The sequence below is a fragment of the Tachyglossus aculeatus genome, chromosome 1 (assembly GCF_015852505.1).
Source record: "Tachyglossus aculeatus isolate mTacAcu1 chromosome 1, mTacAcu1.pri, whole genome shotgun sequence".
In the NCBI taxonomy this organism is placed as follows: Eukaryota; Metazoa; Chordata; class Mammalia; order Monotremata; family Tachyglossidae; genus Tachyglossus; species Tachyglossus aculeatus.
The window spans coordinates 106006906-106027114 of NC_052066.1; the positions used below are offsets into that span (position 1 = coordinate 106006906).

A 20209-nucleotide genomic window follows, 5' to 3' on the forward strand; every position below is an offset into this window, starting at 1 on the left:
TGAAGCCCTCCATCACCTTGCCCCCCTCCTACCTCACTTCGCTTGTCTCCTTCTACAACCCAGCCCACACACTTGACTCCTCTAGTGCTCACTGTGCCTTTATTTCACATATCTCACCACCAACCCCTAGCCCCATCCTGCCTCTGGCCTGAAACGCTCTCCCTTCTCTAATTCATTCATTGAATCATATTTATTGAGCGCTTACTGTGTGCAGAGCACTGTACTAAGCGCTTGGGAAGTACAAGTTGGCAATATATACATACGGTCACTACCCAACAACGGGCACACAGTCTAGAAGGGGGAGACAGAACAAAATAAAACGTGGACAGGTGTCAAGTCATCAGAACAAATAGAATTAAAGCTAAATGCACATCATTAACAAAATAAATAGAATAGTAAATATGGACAAGTAAAATAAATAGAGTAATAAATCTGTACAAACATATATACAGGTGATGTGGGGAGGGGAAGGAGGTGGGGCGGGGGGATGGGGAAGAGGAGGAAAAGGGGGGCTCAGTCTGGGAAGGCCTCTGTCTAATGTCTAATCCAACAGACAATGATTCTCCCCTGCTTCAATCAGTCAATCAATCGTATTTATTGAGTGCTTACTGTGTGCAGAGCACTGTACTAAGCGCTTGGGCACATCTCCTCCAAGAGACCTTCCCAGACCAAGCCCCAATTTTCCTCATCTCCCACTCCCTTCTGCATTGCCCTGACTTGCTCTCTTGGCTCTTTCCCCTTCCCAACCCCAAAGCACTTACGTACATATCTGCCATTTTATTTATTTGTGTTGCTGTCTGTCTCCCCACCCTCTAGACCGTGAGCTCATTGTGGGCAAGGAATGTCACTGTTTAGTGTTGTATTGTACTTTCCCAAGCGCTTAGTACAGTGCTCTGCCCACAGTAAGCACTCTATAAATACGACTGAACAAATGAATGAATGACTACAGTCCGAAGGTGTCCACTAGGCTTTGGTAGAGAAGCCCAGGGGAGAGGGTGGTTTGAGTGCTAGTGACGTTTTCAGACGGGAATAATTTGGCTTTAACAGGAAGACGTCAATTTGTAAGTGAGCATTTTCTAACAAGTAATCTCCCACTGTAGCCTCTAGCAAACTCCCAGCAAGGGAACAGACTTGAACCAGTAGGGAGCCTCAACCCATTCACCAGATGTCTAATTAATGCCTGCTGTCTGCTGCTAAAATGTCACTTATGGATATCCTTTCTTCACAGCCACTGTTTCAATGATGAAGATTATGCATTGATGGCACTTTATTCCTGGGTCAACGTGGTGGTTGGTAAAATGACGGGCATAGACCGAGCTGCCAAGTATGTGGTGGTTTCCAAGGAGAAGAAAGTTCCATACGACCACCTTGTTCTCTGTACTGGGCAGCAATACCAGGTAAGGCTGGGCACACAGGGTAAATCCCATCCTGTTTGATGATTATGATAAAAATTATTTTTTAGATGAGGGGTTCATTTTGGCTTCGGGGAAGCAGCATGGCTCAATGGAAAGAGCCCGGGCTTTGGAATCAGAGGTCACAGGTCTAATCCAGACTCCACCACTTGTCAGTTGTGTGACTTTGGGCAAGTCACTTAACTTCTCTGTGCCTCAGTTACCTCATCTGTAAAATGAGGATGAAGACTGTGAGCCCCACATGGGACAACCTGATCACCTTCCAGCACTTAGAACAGTGCTTTGCACATAGTAAGTGCTTAATAAATGCCAACATTATTATTATCATTATTATTATTATTTGTAACCTCCCCAGCACTTAGAACAGTGCTTTGCACATAGTAAGTGCTTAGTGAATGCCATTATTATTATCATTATTATTAATACCAACTTCTATATGGACTGGGACAGCCCTTGAAACACTCTGAACTAAAATTTTATTCCTAAATAATAATTACGGTAACGATGGTATTTGTTAAGCACTTACTATGTGCCAGGCACTGTTCTAAGCACTGGGGTAAATACGAGATAATTGGCCCACATAGTCTTAGTCCCCATTTTACAGATAAGGCAACTGAGGCACAGAGAAGTGGCTTGCCCTAGGTCACACAGCAGACAAGTGGCAGAGCAGGAATTAGAACCTGGGATTAGAACTGGGACTATATAAAGGCTTAGAAGCAGCATGGCCTAGTGGATAGAGCATGGGTAAGGGGGTCAGAAGGGCCTCGGTTCTAATCTCAATCTCACTACTTGTCTGCTGTGTGACCTTGGGCTAGTCGCTTCACTTCTCTGTGCCTCAGTTCCCTCATCTGTAAAATGGAAAATTAAGTTTGTGAGCCCTATATGGGACAGGGACTGTGTCCAACCCGATTATCTTGTATCTCCCCCAGGGTTTAGTACAGAGCCTGGCCCATAGTAAACACTTAACAAATTCCACAATCATCATCATCATCAAACCTGATCCTTCTGACTCTCAGGCCTGTGTTCTCTCCACTAGACCATGTTGCTTCTAAACCCTTATATAATCCCAGGCCAATGCAAATATTCTGCTTGAATGCGGAAAAGAGTTAACAAATTGTGGAAATTGAATTCTCTGAGCAGTTTATTAAGGGTTTACTGTTAGCAGTTCCAAATAGCAGTAGAAAACATAACTGATAAGCCCTTCGTAACACCAAACAATCTAGTTTATCCTGATTTCCAAGAAGAAACATAGCTAAACCCCTCAGTTGAAGTCTTAAGTGAGATTGGAATAGGGAGCTTTAAAACTGAAAAACAATTTCACATTCCAGTTCAGTGTTGCCTTCTGGGTCGGTAGTCTGCCTGCCCAAGCAGTCACATAAATAGTTGTCCTTTCATTAAATAATTGATTTATTTCATTTTCATTTTCTCCTCCGATGGTCTGCATGTTCCCTTGATTAATTGTTCATTTTCAGAGATAGGCACTGGGATGGTCACAATTACTAGCCCCCATACTCAGGAAGTGAAAGAGGAATCCAGGAAGTAGACTTGTAATTGCCTCTACCTGAGAGGAGTTCAATGGAACAACTACTAATGCCTTATATGATATTAATTTGAAAGGAGCCAATCAAAGGGAAGGATGGGGAAGGACAAATGGGGACCAGATAATTCAGGAGATGGCCCTCAGCCATTTTAGGATGAGAATGTTTGGAGCTGTGATTCTGGAAGGGCAGGACTTGAAAAAGGCTCAGAGCTTGAAGGAGCCAGGGCAGGGTGGGGATCGGAGGTATGATCACAGAGGGTTAGGATATCCAGAAGGTTTAGGGGTCCTGAGGTTAGAACTCTGGAGGAGAGAGGCTCCTGTATCTGAAGGGGAGAAATGGCACAGCTTCTCCCCGTCATTCTAAGGACTTGGAGAGGTTTTACGTGGGATTCTGTCAAATGCCTCTCCTGCAATTCTCTCCTTGACCCCCTCCAATCTGGTTTCTGTCCCTTTCCCTCCACAGAAACCACCCTGTCAAAGGTCACAAATGATCTTCTTCTTGCCAAATCAAATGGGCTGTACTCCATCCTGATCCTCTTTGACCTCTCAGCAGTCTTTGACACTGTAGACCACCCCCTTTTCAATCAATCAATCAATCAATCAATCAAGTATTTATTGAGCACTTACTGTGTGCAGAGCACTGTACTAAGCACTTGGAAAGTACAAGTTGGCAACATATAGAGACAGTCCCTACCCAACAGTGGGCTCACAGTCTAAAAGCGGGAGACAGAGAACAAAACCAAACATACCAACAAAATAAAATAAATAGAATAGATATGTACAAGTAAAATAAATAAATAGAGTAATAAATATGTACAAACATATATACATATATACAGGTGCTGTGGGGAAGGGAAGGAGGTAAGATGGGGGGATGGAGAGGGGGACGAGGGGGAGAGGAAGGAAGGGGCTCAGTCTGGGAAGGCCTCCTGGAGGAGGTGAGCTCTCAGTAGGGCCTTGAAGGGAGGAAGAGAGCTAGCTTGGCGGATGGGCAGAAGGAGGGCATTCCAAGCCCGGGGGAGGACGTGGGCCGGGGGTTGATGGCGGGACAGGCGAGAACGAGGCACGGTGAGGAGATTAGCGGCAGAGGAGCGGAGATTGCGGGGTGGGCTGTAGAAGGAGAGAAGGGAGGTGAGGTAGGAGGGGGCGAGGGGATGGACAGCCTTGAAGCCGAAGGTGAGGAGTTTCTGTCTGATGCGCAGATTGATTGGTAGCCACTGGAGATTTTTGAGGAGGGGAAGCATTTTCCTGGAAGCATTATCCAATCTCAGCTTCACTGACACTTTCCTCTCCTGGTTCTCCTCCTATCTTTCTGACCATTCATTCTCAGTCTCTTTCATGGGCTACTTCTCTCCTTCCCACTCCCTAACTGTGGGGGTCCCTTAAGGTTCAGTTCCGAGTCCCCTCCTATTCACCATCTACACCAACTTCCTGGGAGAATTCATTCTCTCCCATGGCTTCAACAACCACTTCTATGCGGATGATTCCCAAATCTACATCTACATTGTTATACTGTACTCTCCCAAGCACTTAGTACAGTGCTCTGCACACAGTAAGCACTCAATAAATAAGATCGATTTATTGACTGACTGATCGAGACTGGAACCTGGGCCACCCTAAAAGAAGAGGGGAAAGAACTAGAGGAACTCAAGCCTTAGGATGCCTTCAGGAAAGTAGAAATGAGCCTGGTGGAGAGGAGGGGGAATGTTAGAGAATTTTTAGTTTATTTGTTACCTGATTAATGCATTAAGAATTCTTGCAAGATATCTATTAAAACAAAATGAGGTCTCTGATCTCATAATGGGCTGAAGGAGAAGCCCCATGTGGTAGGATGATATGTGTAGGGACTGTCTCGGGTAGGGACTGTCTCTATATGTTGCCAACTTGTACTTCCCAAGCACTTAGTACAGTGCTCTGTGCACAGTAAGCGCTCAATAAATACGATTGATTGATTGATTGATTGATTGATATGTGCTCCGGAGGAAACTGAGGGAGGAGGAAGGAGTGCTTTCTTTACAAGCTTCTTGTAACCAGACCAGGGAGGTGAACTGTAGGCTGGTCCCCAAATGATTCCCTTGCCTTCAGAGAGATGACTAGACCTGAAGCAAGGGGCGGAGGCAAGGATTTTGTGGTTCACTAAGCAAAAATCCTAAATCCCATCTGTCTCTGGAAGGAAGAACTGGGGAGGGTTGCCCCTTGTCTGATGTGTGACTTCATTTCTCTGGGCTTCACTTGCCTCATCTGTAAAATGGGGATTGAGACTGTGAGCCCCAGGTAGGACAGGGACTGTGTCCAACCCCATTTGCTTGTATCTAGCCCAGCGCTTAGTCCAGTGCCTGGCACATAGTAAGCGCTTAACAAATGCCATTATTATTATTATTATTATGACCTAGAGGAGGTTAGCAGGGTCTGATGGCTATTTCAGTTGGGATTTAGTACTGAGAATCCCTGGAAACGTTATAGGTACACCCCTGCCTCTAAATGGATGCTGTTCAAGTGTGCAGGTTCCCAAGTCAGTGATAGTTCTGGAAAGGTAGGGGTGCTCCACTGAGAATTGTAGGCTGGTTCCTGATAGTAGTAATAATAATAATAACAATAATAATAGTAATTAATTAATTGGTTGACTATTAATTAATAGTAAGTAATTATTATTACTGTGGTATTTGTAAAGGGATTACTCTATGTTAAGTCCTGTACTGAGTGCTGATAATCATGTCAGATACAGTCCCTGTCCCCGAAGGGGCTCACAATCTGAGCGGGATGAAGAACTGGTATTCAATCCTCATTCTACCCACCCATTCATTCTTTCACTCAATCATATTTATTGAGCGCTTACTGTATGCAAAACACTGTAAGTCCCTCTAGGCTGTGAGCTCATTGTGGGCAGGGAATGTGTCTGTTTGTTGTAGTTATATAGCACTCTCCTAAGAACTTAGTACAGTGCTCTGGACACAGTAAGTGCTCAATAAATTCGATTGACTTGAATGAATGAATCAGAGTACAATGCAACAATAAGCAGACACATTCCCTGCCCACAGTGAACTTACAGTCTGTTGTCACTATTATTATTATGGGGCTTGTTAAAGAGGTGGAGAAAGACATCAATAAAAAGAAATAAATTACAGACATGTACGTAAGCGTTGTGGGGCTGGGAGGGGGGATGAACGAAGGGAGCAAGTCAGAGCGAGACAGAAGGGAATGGGAGAAGAGGAAAGGGGAGGGCTTAGTCAGGAAGACCTCCTGGAGGAGATGTGCCTTCAATAAGGCTTTGAAAGAGGGGAGAGTAATTGTCTGTTGGATTTCAGAAGAGGGAGCGTTCCAGACCAGAGGCAGGACGTGGGTGAGGGGTTTTACATTTTACATGCCTCATTTTACAGATGAGGAAAGTGAGGCTTTGAGAACTTATGTGACTTGCCCGGCCTTTTCAAAGAGAACAAACTCAAGGAGAATTCCCCTGGCTGAGGCAGACTGAAAACTTGCCATTTAGAAAGCAAGAGAATGGTTGTCATTAAGAGATGGTGTGTTGTCTTTGGGGTGTCCCTTTTTGGGGCAACTTCACCAATAGTTTTCTTCCCCTTCAACCCAAGATTTTCTCCTTGACAGACGAAGGGGGCTGGGCCTACCCAGACCAGCCATTGTAGGAGTCAGTGCTTTGCTTGCCCAAATCCCTAGTACAGGGTTGTGCACACAGGCACATAGGACAATGCTCTGCCTGAAGTAGAGGCTCAGAAAATACAGTTGAAAGAATATTCAAAATGGGGTAACTCATGCCCATTGATCTCACCTTCTGATTTTATTTTTTAAACCAGGTCCCATGTCCTACAGGAGCTGATATCAGCAAACTTTTGACCAACAGAGAGACGAACAGTAAAATGAGATATACTGGCCAAGTTCCTTCAAATCTTTTTACCCTCAATGATGACGAGGATTGCTTAAATTTCACAAAGTGGCTAAAAGACAGCTTCATCGATTCAGGAGGTATTCAATCCTCATTTTATCCATTCTTTCAGTCAGTCAGTCGTATTTATTGAGCGCGTACTGTGTGCAGGGTATTTTTTTTCAGCAGTGTTGTGTTTTCATCATGAGTCTCTTCTCCTAGTTCAGTATGTAATTAGTGCTTAATTAATTCTGACAGAATCTTTCATCTGTCATGCTTTTGTTTTCCAGATTCATTTACAACTTGTTGTCATTTTTGGATACCTTACATTGTGTAGAGGGAGTAAAACACTTGAAACAGTTTAATTATCTCTAATCACTGTATGACACAAACAGAATATCTTAAGAATAAAGGGTGGCTAAGGTCATTTACTGATTCAAGAATAATTTCAAAGACAAACATGCTAACAATTACATGAAAAACATCACCTTTTATAAAGCAGAAAAGATCAAGAAAGAAAAAGGCATAAATTATAATTTTTTATCTTTGCAAAATCTATTCTCATCTACAGATTTTTTGACATGAATACACGTATGTAAGTTTAATACCACTTTTGGCAACAAAAGCTGAAAAAAACCTGACAAATGGGCATTTATTCATCCCACCCCCTAAGCCTTTCTGGAGAGCTATCCAATCAATTAATCAATCAATCAGTGGTATTTATTGAGTACATTGCTTGCATTGCACTGAATTTTGCCTTAATACTATAAAGCCTGACACCTGATTTCTCACATTGTGCAAGAGCATAATGAGCATAATGAGGATGTCATGGAAAGGGATGGAAGTGTAACAAAAAAGACAAAGACATTCTCCAACGAATTTACTGTCTTTTCCCCATCTTCAGTGGAAAGTGAGGGCCTCAGATCACTCTGAATTCAACTTCAATCATTGTTTTTATTTGGACAGGCAATATGTCTATCAAATCTGTTATAATATAATCTCCCAAGCACTTAGTAGAGTGCTCTGTACAATGTAAGCTCTGAAAAAGTATGATTGATTGGTTGAATTTGGGGTATCATGTTTTAATTTCATCCTTGAAACCTAAAATTTTATATGCATCATGCAAAGAAACAATGTTTTTCCACAAATAACTTTCTTTTATATCAAGACTGACTCCAAGATCGTATCACTGGTATTTGTACTCTCCTAACTGCTATGTGCAGGGCTCTGCACACAGTAAGCAATCAATCAATCAATTAATTAATTGTATTTATTGAGCACTTCCTATGTGCAGAGCACTGCATTAAGCTCTTGAGAGAGTACAATATAACATAGTTAGTGGACATGTTCCCTGCCCACACGAGCTTACAGTCTAGAGGGGGAAACAGACATTGATATAAATAAATAAATTACAGATATGTACATAAGTGCTGCGGGGCTGAGGGAAGAGTGAATATAGGGAGCAAATCCAAGTGCAAGGGTGGCACAGAAGGGGTGGAAAAGAAGAAATGAGGGCTTAGGAAAGGCCTCTTGGAGGACATGTGCTGTCAATAAGGTTTTGAAGGTGGGGAGAGTAATTGTCTGTCAGATATGAAGAGGGGGGCCATTCCAGGCCAGAGGCAGGTCATGGGTGAGGGGTTGGCAGCGAGAAAGATAATAATGATAATAATGATAGCATTTGTTAAGCACTTACTATGTGCCAAACACTGTTCTAAGCACTGTGGGGGGGGATACAAGGTAATCAGGTTGTCCCACATGAGGCTCACTAATCCCCATTTTACAGATGAGGGAACTGAGGCCCAGAGAAGTAAAGTGACTTCCCCAAAGTCACAGAGCTGACAAGTGGCGGAGCCTGGATTAGAACCCATGACCTCTGACTCCCAAGTCCGGGCTCTTTCCACTGAGCCACGCTGTTTCTCTGAGGTACCGAGGTACAGTGAGATGAGACGGAGGTACAGTGAGTTGGTTGGCATTGGATGAGTGAGTGCAGGCTGGGTTGCAGTTGGAGAGCAGGGCCGAAAAGAAAGGGGGGCAAGGTGATTGAGTGCTTTAAAGCCAATGGTGAGGAGTTTGTTTGATGTGGAGTTGGTTGGACAACCAGTAGAGACTCTTGAGGAATGGGGAAACATGAACTGAATGTTTTTGTCAGAAAATGATATGGGCAGGAGAGTGAAGGGTGGCCTGGAGTGGGGAGAGACAGGAGACAGGGAGGTCAGCAAGGAGGCTGAAGAATGAATCAAGGCGGGATTAGATAAATGTTTGGATTAACATGATAACAATTTGAATGGAGAGGAAAAGACAGATTTTAGTGATGTTTTGAAGGTTGAAGTGATAGGATTTATTGACAGATTGAATATGTGGGTTGACTGAGAGATGAGTCGAGTTTAACACCAAGATCATGAGCTTGTGAGACAGGAAGAACGGTGGAGCTCTCTACAATGATGGGAAAGTCAGGAGAGGACAGTGTATAGGTGGGAAAATAAGGAGTTCTGTTTCGGACGTGTTACATTTGAGGTGTTGGGAGGACATCGAGTAGAGATGTCTTGAAGGCAGGAGGAAATATGAGATTGCAGAGAGGGAAAGAGAGAAGAGCTAGGAATGTAGATTTGGGGATTATCCCCTTGGAGATGGTGGTTGAAGCCTCAATAAATACTATTGATTGATTAACAGGATTGACCAAGTGCTTGTGGACTGTATAGAGTAATTTGAGGTATAGGCTCTTGGAAAGCATTCCAAAAAATGAAAGACACAATTCCTGCCCTCAGAGCATTTACAATCAAACCTCCTGGTAAAGAAAATACTGTTATCTATATCGGTCTCATTGGTTGTAAATGTGAAAGAGCAGGGTCCTGGAAGTCAGATGACCAGGATTCTGATCCCAGCTCTGCCAATTCATTCATTCAGTCGTATTTATTGAGCACTTACTATGTGCAGAACACTGTACTAAGCGCTTGGGAAGTACAAGTTGGCAACATATAGAGACAGTCCCAATTGCTTGCAGGGGTGACCTTGGGCTACTCGCTTAACTTCTTTGTGCCTCATTTTCCTCAACTGTGAAATGGGGATTAAATACCGGTTCACCCTCCTAATTAGACTGTGAGCCCCATGCCGTATAGGGGCCGTGTCTAACCTAATTAACTTGTAACTACCCTAGTGCTCAGGGAAGTGTTGACACATAGTAAGTGCTTAACAAATACCATAAAATAAAATAAAAATCCTGAAAATTATGGTCAAGCATAAGTAAGCTCCTCCCTCCAATCTGTAAGCTCACTGTAGACAGGGAACCTGTCTACCAACTCCGTTATATTGCACTCTCCCAAGCACTTAGTTTGGTGCTCTACACAGAGTGAGTGCTCAATAAGGCACCAATTTGGCCTTCCAAAGACCACTTTGATTTAATTTGCTCCAAAATCCATTATCTTGTTTCTCAGGCAGTCCGTGGTATTTTCAAAAGCCTTCTCCAACACCACATTTCAAAAGAATCAATGTTCCTTCTATCCTGTCTTTTCACCATCCAGCTTTCAGGTCCATACATTTTCACTGGAAACACCAAAGAGTTGACAATATGTATTTTTGTGGCAGTTGTTACATTAGCACGTCATGACTTTTTTCAGCTTCTTCATTAGCAAGTCTTTGGTGTGTTTCTTGGCTACTAGTTCCTTTATTATTGATTATCCATCCCAGCAGAGAAAAATTGTCAAGTATTTCAATCTTCTCTCCGTCCACTGCAAATGTGTTAAAACTTTCAGTTGTCATGATCTTTGTTTTCTTGACATTCAAATATAAGCCTGTCTTTTTGCTCTGTTCCTTAACTTTCAAATCATCTTCACTTTCTGCTAATAGGGTTGTATCATCAGCATAATGAAGGTTGTTTATATTCCTTCCTCCAATCTTTACTCCCCGTTTGTCTTCATCCAATCAGGCTTCCCTCATTAGATAGTCGGTGTAAAGGATGAACAGATAAAGCTATAAGATACACTGTTATTGGAGATGATACATCCTTATCTTTCACCCGTACTGATGGGAAACCAATCTGTTTCTCCATATTTTGTTCTAATTTTAGCCTCCTGTTTGTCATACAGGTTCTATATTAATGCAATTAAATGGTCCGGCATGCCCATTTTCCTTAATGTTGCTCCAGAGTTTCTCATGAACATTCATTCAGTCATATTTATTGAGTACTTACTGTGTGAAGAGCACTGTACTAAGTGCTTGGAAAGTACAATTTCACATCAGATACAGACAATCCCTACCCAACAATTGTCTCACAGTCTATAAGGGGAGACAGACAACAAAACAAAACAAGTACACAGGCATCAGTAGCATCAAAACAGATAAATAGAATTATAGATGTATACACATCATTAATAAAATAAATAGAATAATGAATATGTACAAATATACACAAGTGCTGTGGGGCGGGGTAGGGGCTAGAGCAGAGGGAGGGAGTAGAGACGATGGGGAGGAGAGGAGGAGCAGAGGACAAGGGGGCTCAGTCTGGGAAGGCCTCTTGGAAGAGGTGAGCTCTGAGTAGGGCTTTGAAGAGGGGAAGAGAGATAGTTTGGCGGATGTGAGGAGAGAGGGCATCCCAGGCCAGAGGTAGGATGTGGGCCAGGAGTCGATGGCAGGACAGGTGAAAACAAGGCACAGTGAGGAGGTTAGTGGCAGAGGAGAGGAGTGTGTGGGCTGGGCTGTAGAAGGAGAGAAGGGAAGTGAGGTAGGAGGGGGCAAGGTGATGGAGAGCTTTGAAGCCAATAGTGAGGAGTTTTTTGCTTGAAGCAAAAGTTGATAGGCAACAACTGGAGATTTTTGAGGTGGGTGGGGTGATATGCCCAGAGCATTTTTGTAGAAAGATAATCCGGGCAGCAGAGTGAAGTACAGACTGAAGCAGGGAGAAACAGGAGGATGGGAGATCAGAAAGGAGGCTGATGCAGTAATCCAGTTGGGATAGGATGAGAGATTGAACCAATAAGGTAGTGGTTTGGATGGAGAGGAAAGGGCGGATCTTGGCGATGTTGTGAAGGTGAGACTGGCAGGTTTTGTTGATGGATTGGTTGTGTGGGGTGAGTGAGAGAGTGAAGTCAAGGATGACACGAAGGTTTTGGGATTGTGAGACGGGAAAGATAGTAGTGCCATCCACAGTGACAGAAACGTCAGGGAGAGGACAGGGTTTGGGAGGGAAGATAAGGAGCTCTGTCTTGGACATGTTGAGTTTTAGGAGGTGGGCAGACATCCAGGTGGAGATATCCTGCAGGCAGGAGGAGATACGAGCCTGGAGCGAGGGAGAGAGAACAGAGGAGGAGATGTAGATTTGGGTGTCATCAGCATAGAGATAATAGTTGAAGTCGTGGGAGCAAATGATTTCACCAAGGGTGTGAGTGTAGATGGAGAACAGAAGGGGACCAAAAACTGACCCTTGAGGAACCCCTACAGTTAGGGGATGGGAGGGGGAGGAGGAGCCCATGAAAGTGACTGAGAATGAACGGCCAGAGAGATAAGAAGAGAACTAGGGGAGGACGGAGTCCGTGAAGCCAAGGTTGGATAACGTGTTGAGGAGAAGGAGATGGTCAATGGTGTCAAAGGCAGCTGAGAAGTAGAGGAGGATTATGATAGAGTAGGAGCCATTGGGTTTGGCAAGAAGGAGGTCATTGGTGACCTTTGAGAGGACAGTTTTGGTGGAGTGGAGGAGGCAGAAGCCAGATTGGAGGTGGTCCAGGAGAGAGTTGGAGTTGGGGAATTCAAGGCAGCGAGTGTAGATAACTCACTCTAGGAGTTTGGAAAGGAAGGGTAGGAGGGAGATAGCAGTCAAAGGCCTTACTACAATCAATAAAGCACATGCTGACTTCCTTTTGATATTCTCTTGTCCTTTCAATTATCCAACGGACATCAGCAATAATATCTTGTGTCCCTCATCCTTTCCAGAATCCCACTTGAACATCGGGCAATTTGCATTCCATGCAGGCCTCCATTCGACACCGTATAACTTTTAGCAGCACCTTGCTGGCGTGCGAGATCAAGGAAACTGTATGACAAGTGTCACATTTAGTTGTATGTCCTTTCTTCAGTATTGGAACATAAACTGACCTCTTCCAATCAGATGTCCATTGAGCGATTAGCCATACCTGTTGACATAATTTGGTAAGGACTTTGATTCCTCTCCAGCTGCCTGAAACACCTCAATAGGAAGTCTATCAAAGCCAGGTGCCTTATTTTTGGCAAAGCAGTGTAAAGCTTCTAACTTCACTAACTTCTAACTTCACTTTCCATGATGACTGACTCTAATTCCAAAGGAGTTTCTTCAGATACTCTTGTATAGTGCTATCTTTCTGGTATAGTTCCTATGTGTATTCTTTCCATCTCTGTTTGATTCAACTGGTATCATTTATTGTCAGTCCATCTCTGCTTTTAACAAAGCCAATCCGAGGAAGAAATGTTCCCTTAATTTCCTTAATATTCTGAAATAGTGATCTTGTCCTCCCACATCTATTAGTGACTTCCATTTCTTTACATATGCTGTTTTAATATTCCTGTTTGTCCTTCCTGGCAGAGCATTGGAATTCTCGGCTCAGTTTTTTTATCAGGTTCTTTTGTCCTCTGATTTTGTCCTCTGGCTACTTCCAGAGTTATGTTTGACATCCATTTTGGCTTTTGTTTCTTCCTGACTTTTTGCAATACTGTGTCACTTTCCTCCTTGATGACATTTTTAATCTCCATCCACATGTTCTCTGGTTCCTTGTCTGTGAGATTAAGCACCTCAAATCTATTTTTTACCTGATCCTTTGAATACGGGGGGAATATTTGAAAGGTCATATTTGGGCAGCTGTAAGGCATGACTGATCTTTCTAAGTTTTAGCCTGAGTTTACACGTTAACAGCTCATGATCCGCTCCACAATAAGCTCCAGGCCATGTTTTTGCTGCCAAAGTAGAGGTCCTCCATGTCTTTCTACAAATAATATAGTCTATTTGATTTCCATATAGTCCATCTGGTGAAGTCCATGTGTACAGTCGCCATTTAGGTTGGATAAACAAGGTGTTGGCAATAAAAAGGTCATTTGATTCACAGAAATCAATGTCAGTCCCCAGCTCGATTCCGATTTCCAACACCATATTTTCCTTCAACTTTCATTTCCATTACATTACCCACTTTTGCATTCCGATCTCCAGTGATAATCAACACATCTTGCTTGCAACTTTTATCAATCTCTCTCTGCACTTCATCGTAAAACATCATTTCTTCTTGTTCTGCATCTTTTGTTGGGGTGTACACTGGAAGTATTGAATGGTTTTTCTCTGAATCTAATAGATATCAATCAGTCATTGACAGCATTATATCCGATAACTGTCTAAGCAATTTTCTTTGTCACAACTGCGGCTATGCTATTTCTTTTTTCAGCATGGACAGAGTAGTAGATGATGTGCTCATTCTATTGGAAATGCCCAATACCAGTCCATTTCAATTTGTTTATTCCTAGGATGTCAATCTTCAATCGGTCCCTTTCATTCTTGACTATTTCCAACTTTCCCTGGTTCATACTTCGCATATTCCATGTTCAAGTAATAAGAGTATCTTTACAGCTTCAGATACTCGTTTCTCATATGGCAGCTGTGAGCCCGCTGTAGGGTAGGGACCGTCTCTATCTGCTGCCAACTTGTACTTCCCAAGTGCTTAGTACAGTGCTCTGCACACAGTAAGTGCTCAATAAATACAATTGAATGAATGAATGAATGAATCCCAAAGGCTTTATTCTGGCCACGTCGTAAACACCCTCAATACTCTGAGATCTCGCCTGCTCTTCTCCAGTAGCTCCTTGAGTGCTTTCTGACCCGAGGGGCGCATCTTCCAGCACTGTATCTGTAATCATTCTGGTATGGGCATCCATAGAGTATTCTTGGTAAAAATACAGAAGTGGTTTACCGTTCCCTCCTTCCTCACAGTGAAAACTGGAGTCTCTGCCATTGTCTTTGATCAACATTTTGATCATCATTTATTCATTCAATCCAGTATTTATTGAGCGCTTACTGTGTGCAGAGCATTATACTAAGCACTTGGGAAGTACAAGTCGGCAACATATGGAGACGGGCCCTACCCGACAACGGGCTCACAGTCTAGAAGGGGGAGACAGACGACAAAACAAAACATGTAAACAGGTGTATCAGTCTTTGACTCTTTCCCAAGCCGCTGCTGCCCAGCGTGGTTGAATCAACTTTTTCTGACGCTTCCACTTAGACCTTTCCATTATGTGTAACCCTAGCGAAAGTATCTCTCAAAGGCATAGCTAGTAGCTTCATTGGTGTACGCAAACTCTCCTGCCGCGGTAAGGCATTGATTCATAGGAGAGGATATAATTGTACTTGTTCAAAAAACTACCAACCAGGTACGTTGACCTGAACAAAAGTATAAACAGAAACCTGTCTCCTTCTGTACCCTTCTGCCCTTCTTCTAGACTGTGAGCCCGTTGTTGGGTAGGGATTGTCTCTATTTGTTGCTGAATTGTACTTTCCAAGCACTTAGTCAGTGCTCTGTGCACAGTAAGCGCTCAATAAATACAATAGAATGAATAAAGGTGGACTCGAGTCTCCCTCTCCTCAGTGGCTCACATTGACATCATAGGTTGGGAAGGACAAGGAAGGGCTTTTTTAGGGTATTTGTTAAGTGTTTACTACGTGCCAGGTACTGTACTAAGCAATGGGGGAGATACACACTAAACAGGTAACACAGTCCCTGTCCCACGTGGGGCTCACAGTCTGGTTCTGTATCCGTTCCAGATAAAGGATAAGCCAACTAAAAACCAGACTGGTATGGAATAACCTGCTCTACACTCTATATTTTCCCCTTTCATCCCTGGCTTGTTTGGGCACATCTCCAGGCCCTTCTCCCGAAATTATTTCTGGCTCTCATTCCTGGACTTTTGTTTCAGAAGTTGCTGCCGCTGCTATGGCAAAGTTATGCTGCTGGAGGGACCCAGGTGTGAAATACAATTTCTAGGAGCCCCATTGTGGTAAAACCATATTGAGGGCCTGACACTCTTTAGTCCAGGGAGAATGACAGAGAAAGACCTGAGGAAGTAGTGTGTCCTAATGGAAAGAGCCCGGGCCTGGCAGTCAAAGGACCTAGATTCTAATCCCAGCTCTGCCACTCAATCAATCAATCAATCAATCATATTTATTGAGTGCTTACTATGTGCAGAGCACTGTACTAAGTGCTTGGGAAGTACAAATTGGCAACATATAGAGACAGTCCCTACCCAACACTGGGCTCACAGTCTAAAAGGGGGAGACAGAGAAAAAAAAAAAAACCAAACATACTAACAAAATAAAATAAATAGAGTAGATATGTACAAGTAAAATAAATAAATAGAGTAATAAATATGTACAAACATATATACATATATACAGGTGCTGTGGGGAAGGGAAGGAGGTAAGATGGGGGGATGGAGAGGGGGACGAGGGGGAGAGGAAGGAAGGGGCTCAGTCTGGGAAGGCCTCCTGGAGGAGGTGAGCTCTCAGCAGGGCCTTGAAGGGAGGAAGAGAGCTAGCTTGGCGGATGGGCAGAGGGAGGGCATTCCAGGCCCGGGGGATGACGTGAGCCGGGGGTCGATGGCAGGACAGGCGAGAACGAGGTACGGTGAGGAGATTAGCGGCGGAGGAGCGGAGGGTGTGGGCTGGGCTGGAGAAGGAGAGAAGAGAGGTGAGGGAGGTGCCACTCGTCTGCTGTGTGACCTGGGGCAAGTCATGTAACTTCTCTGTGCCTCTGTTCCTCAACTGTAAAATGGGGATTCGATACCTTTTTCCCTCCTACTTAGACTGTGAGCCCCAGGTGGGACAGGGATTGTGTCCAACCTGAATAACTTGTTTCTATTCCATCCTTTAGAACAGTGCTTGACATGTAGCGAGCACTTAACAAATACCACATTAGAGACCCAGAAATAGTCAATTGTTGAGCAGTCAGAGGACCTAGCTTCTAATCCCGGCTCTGCCACTTGTCTGCTGTGTGACCAGCACTTAGAACAGTGCTTTGCACATAGTAAGCGCTTAAAAATACCAAAATTATTATTATTATATTATTATGTAACTTCTCTGGGTCTCTGTTCCTCAGCTGCAAAATGGGGACTCAATACCTTTTTCCCTCCTATTTAGACTGTGAGCCCCAGGTGGGACAGGGATTGTGTCCAACCCTTAGAACAGTGCTTGACACATAGTGAGCACTGAACAAATACCACATTAGGTAAAGACCCAGGTATAGTCAATTATTTAGTGCTTACCATGTGCAGAGCCCTGTACTAAGCACTTGGACGTGATCACTGTCCATAAAGAGCTTACAGACTACAGTGAAAGACAGACATTTAAGTAAATTATTGCTAATTTACCTACATGTTGTGGGGCTGAGGGTAGGGTGACTATCAGGAGCTTAAAGCTTAGAACGGTGCTTTGCACATTTTTAAGTGCTTAACAAATACCATCATTATTATTAAATGGGACAGATCCAAGGGCATAGGCTATGTAGAAGGGAGAGGAGCGGGAGAAACGAGGGCTTAGTCAGGGAAGGCTTCTTGGAGGAGATGTGCTTTTAATATTCATTCATTCAATTGTATTTATTGAGTGCTTACTGTGTGCAGAGCACTGTACTAAGCGCTTGGGAAGTACAAGTTGGCAACATATAGAGACGGTCCCTACCCTACAGGGGGCTCACGCATAGGGAGAGTGATCATAGGTAAGATGGAGTTACACTAAGTAGGTTGGCATCAAGTAAGTAGGTTGGAGAAGCAGCGTGGCTCACTGGAAAGAGCACAGGCTTTGGAGTCAGAGGTCATGGGTTCAAATCCCGACTCCGCCAACTGTCAGCTGTGTGACTTTGGGCAAGTCACTTAACTTCTCTGGCCCTCAGTTCCCTCATCTGTAAAAGGGGGATAAAAACTGTGAGCCCCCCGTGGGACAACCTGATCACCTTGTAACCTCCCCAGCACTCAGAACAGTGCTTTGCACATAGTAAGTGCTTAACAAATACCATTATTATCATTATTATCAAAGTAGCCGAGTGTGTGGGCTGGTTTCTAGTAGGAAATCAGTGAGGTAAGTAGGAGGGGGAGAACAGATTGAGTGCTGAAAAGCCAATAGTAAGAAGTTTCTGTTTGATGCTGAAGTGGATGGGCAACCACGGGAGGTCCTAGAGGGGTGGGGAAACACGGACTGGTGCCACTTTCATCTACATGTGTCGTCCGCTGTTTGGGCAGCTGCCATTATTCATTCATTCATTCAATCGTATTTATTGAGTGCTTACTGTGTGCAGAACACTGTACTAAGCGCTTGGGAAGTACAAGTTGGCAACATATAGAGATGGTCCCTACCCAACAGCAGGCTCACAGTTTAGAAGGGGGAGACAGACGACCAAAAAACAAAACATGTGGACAGGTGTAAAAATCGTCAGAACAAATGGAATTAAAGCTATACATACATCATTAATAAAATAAATAGAATAGTAAATATGGACAAGTAAAGTAGAGTAATAAATCTGTACAAATACATATACAAGTGCTGTGGGGAGGGGAAGGAGGTAGGGTCGGGGGGAAGGGGAGGAGGAGAGGAAAAATAGGGCATTATGTCAGGGACAGCACCCACTGTTCACAGGGATGGTCACCGGGGATCTGGGGAGAAGCAGCATGGCTCAGTGGAAAGAGCCCGGGCTTTGGAGCCAGAGGTCATGGGTTCAAATCCCGGCTCCGCCACTTGTCAGCTGTGTGACTTTGGGCAAGTCACTTCACTTCTCTGGGCCTCAGTTTCCTCATCTGTAAAATGGGGATTAAAACTGTGAGCCCCCCATGGGGCAACCTGATCACCTTGTAACCTCCCCAGTGCTTAGAACAGTGTTTTGCACATAGCGCTTAATAAATGCCATTATTATTATTATTATCCACTTCCTGATCTTAAAGAAGCATGAGACGCCTGCAATCGGAGCTACTTTGTCTTTGATTAGAGCTTGCCAGGGATACCCATCTGCTCTTTTCATTTCCCAGCTGCCAGCAGCTCTGAGGGACTTCAAATTGAGCTTCTGTGTATACTTCTCTTCTTGCCTCCCCATGTGTAACTGCTGCCTCTCTGTCACGCCTCATCTATGCTATTTTCTTGCCTAAGTTGCTCTCTATAATAATTATGGTATTTGTTAAGCGCTTACTGGGTGCCAAGCACTGTACTAAACGCTGAGGTGGATACAAGCTAATCGGGTTGAACGCAGTCCCTGTCCCACATGGCGTTCGCAGTCTCAATTCCCATTTTACAGATGAGATAACTGAGGAACAGAGAAGTGAAGTGATTTGCCCAAGTTCACACAGCAGACATGTGGCGGAGCCAGGATTAGAACCCATGACTCTACTGATTCCCAGGCCCATGCTCTATCCACTGCTCCAAACATCCTGTGCAAGGCCTCAGAACCACATGATTCAAGTTTTCCTTCCCATTCCTCTGCAACACCCTTACACTCTGCCTCCATCGACATCTTTCTCTTTGACATTGCTGGGATTTAGTCTTTTGTTCCAGAACCACGGAAGAAGGTAGAGGGAGGAAGACTAGATTGGCTGTCAGGACATCTGTTGCCTAATTGTACTTTCCAAACTCTTAGTACACAGTAAGCGCTCAATAAATGCGATGGAATAAATGAATGACAAATTCAGGGCCTCCGAGGACCCCCTAATAGTAGAGCACTGTATCACATTGCTATTGTATACTGTGCAGCACTGGTCCCCCTCTAGACTGTAAGCTCGTGGAAGGGAACTTGTCTGTTATACCGTCATGGTCTACTCTCCCTAGCGCTTAGTACAGTGCTCTTCACACAGTAAGCGCTCTTCTAGACTGTGAGCCCGCTGTTGGGTAGGGACCGTCTCTATATGTTGCTAACTTGTACTTCCCAAGCGCTTAGTATAGTGCTCTGCACACAGTAAGCGCTCAATAAATATGATTGAATGAATTAAATATGATTGATTTACTAATTGACTGGCAAGGCACCAGCAGAACTGCAGCCTCCACTTTGCAGAGTTCAGAATCTGGGACAAGCCTGCAGAGGACCTGGGGCAAACTGTGGATCTGTGGGACCAGGCTAGGTTTGCACAGACTCAATCAAACTCCTCAAATTAATCCGCCACACTCTCCCATCATCAACTGGTTACTCCTTAAATTGGTCCATATTTGGGGGGGTTTGTTAGAAACAGATTAAGAAAGGCACCTGACCATTTTCTTGCCTCCTCTCGCTATGCAAGAAAATTGTCCTCAGAACAATCCCAACTGTGAATCTGTGTCCACCAAAGGGTTTTCACAGTGGTGATTGTAATATCCATCCCACCGACACTGCCCTAGTATAAAGAAAGGCATTTATTTAGGGCCCGTTGAGT

At 44.0% G+C, this 20209-nt stretch overlaps 1 protein-coding gene across 1 annotated transcript in view; it reads left to right on the forward strand.

Annotated features, from left to right (window-relative positions):
• Positions 1-20209, forward strand: part of CFAP61 (cilia and flagella associated protein 61) — a 389026-nt gene that overhangs the window by 264804 nt on the left and 104013 nt on the right. The window contains exons 19-20 of the mRNA XM_038744718.1: positions 1229-1397; positions 6762-6930. Of these exons, the coding sequence (XP_038600646.1) occupies positions 1229-1397; positions 6762-6930 (338 nt within the window). The remainder of the gene's footprint in view (positions 1-1228; positions 1398-6761; positions 6931-20209) is intronic.